Here is an 886-nt window from a genome sequence, read left to right as displayed (position 1 = left end):
TTCACTCAACGCTGATTCATAATACGATCAATCGGTGCAAAGAGAACAGTTTTCGTCGCTACAAGGTTTCTTCTATCATTTATATAACCCCGAGAATTCTATATACGAAACACAGCTACTGTAGATATGGTTCAATGAAGTCCTCTCGAAAGCAAAAGCTGTTTCAGACTGAGACAGAAGCTAATTTGTGCATGCCAACTCAGAATATACATTTTGCCGGTCTGTATAGCTGGTGTTACAATCAAGTCGAAGAAGTGGACTTCTTTCATACTATCATGATTACTTTTATATACTGATTTGACAATAAGAGTCATCACAGGGCTGTATAATGTATAAGCATTCCTTGATATTCTGATGGCAAAACAACAAGTGAACTTTTACTATTAACCCGAGCAAGGCTATAAAAACATACCAGATCGATTTCGATTTATTTCCAAACTCCTTCATGAAATTGCTAACATACACAATCTCAGTGTTCCGAATCCAAACTGTGCTAAGCTCGTTCGCAACTATTGCTACGGAGCTTCATAGTTAAAAAAACTTAAAAAGTAAATATCACAAATTGGTATATGATTATTCATTGCTTTATAACGCAACCTCGTACAACAAGGCTGCTATATACAGTTTTAAGTATCTACTCCGTGAGAAGTTTGATTTGGTCGTATAGCACAAGCACCATAGCAGAACCTACAGTTCGCAGGGCATTGGCACCAGCTCCCTTGAAAAGAGCGGCAGCACCCTCGTTTTTGATAACCTTACCGAAGCAGTCAATGGTTCCCCTGTACATCCACTCGGCCTTGGGCTTATCTGACTGCATCTGCAGACGACGTCTGACAGTGTCCATGGGGTATGAAGCATAACCAGCAGCGATGGCAGTGAACTGGGC

At 40.4% G+C, this 886-nt stretch overlaps 1 protein-coding gene across 1 annotated transcript; it reads right to left on the bottom strand.

The window, feature by feature from the left end:
* Positions 1 to 411: 411 nt before the first annotated feature.
* On the bottom strand, positions 412 to 868 carry SARC_15499 (hypothetical protein). Its single transcript, XM_014290381.1, has one exon. The coding sequence runs from the start codon at positions 842 to 844 to the stop codon at positions 635 to 637; it is 210 nt and encodes a 69-aa protein (XP_014145856.1). The 5' UTR covers positions 845 to 868; the 3' UTR covers positions 412 to 634.
* Between the last annotated feature and the right edge of the window lie 18 nt (positions 869 to 886).

Source organism: Sphaeroforma arctica (assembly GCF_001186125.1).
Source record: "Sphaeroforma arctica JP610 unplaced genomic scaffold supercont1.6211, whole genome shotgun sequence".
Lineage (NCBI taxonomy): Eukaryota > Ichthyosporea > Ichthyophonida > Sphaeroforma > Sphaeroforma arctica.
The sequence above is the reverse complement of the archived record's forward strand: the minus strand, read 5'-3'. Positions and strand labels throughout refer to the sequence as shown.

What these genes read in the sequence shown, in the direction of transcription:
- SARC_15499 (XM_014290381.1), bottom strand. Translation starts at nt 844, where the DNA reads ATGGACACTGTCAGACGTCGTCTGCAGATGCAGTCAGATAAGCCCAAG.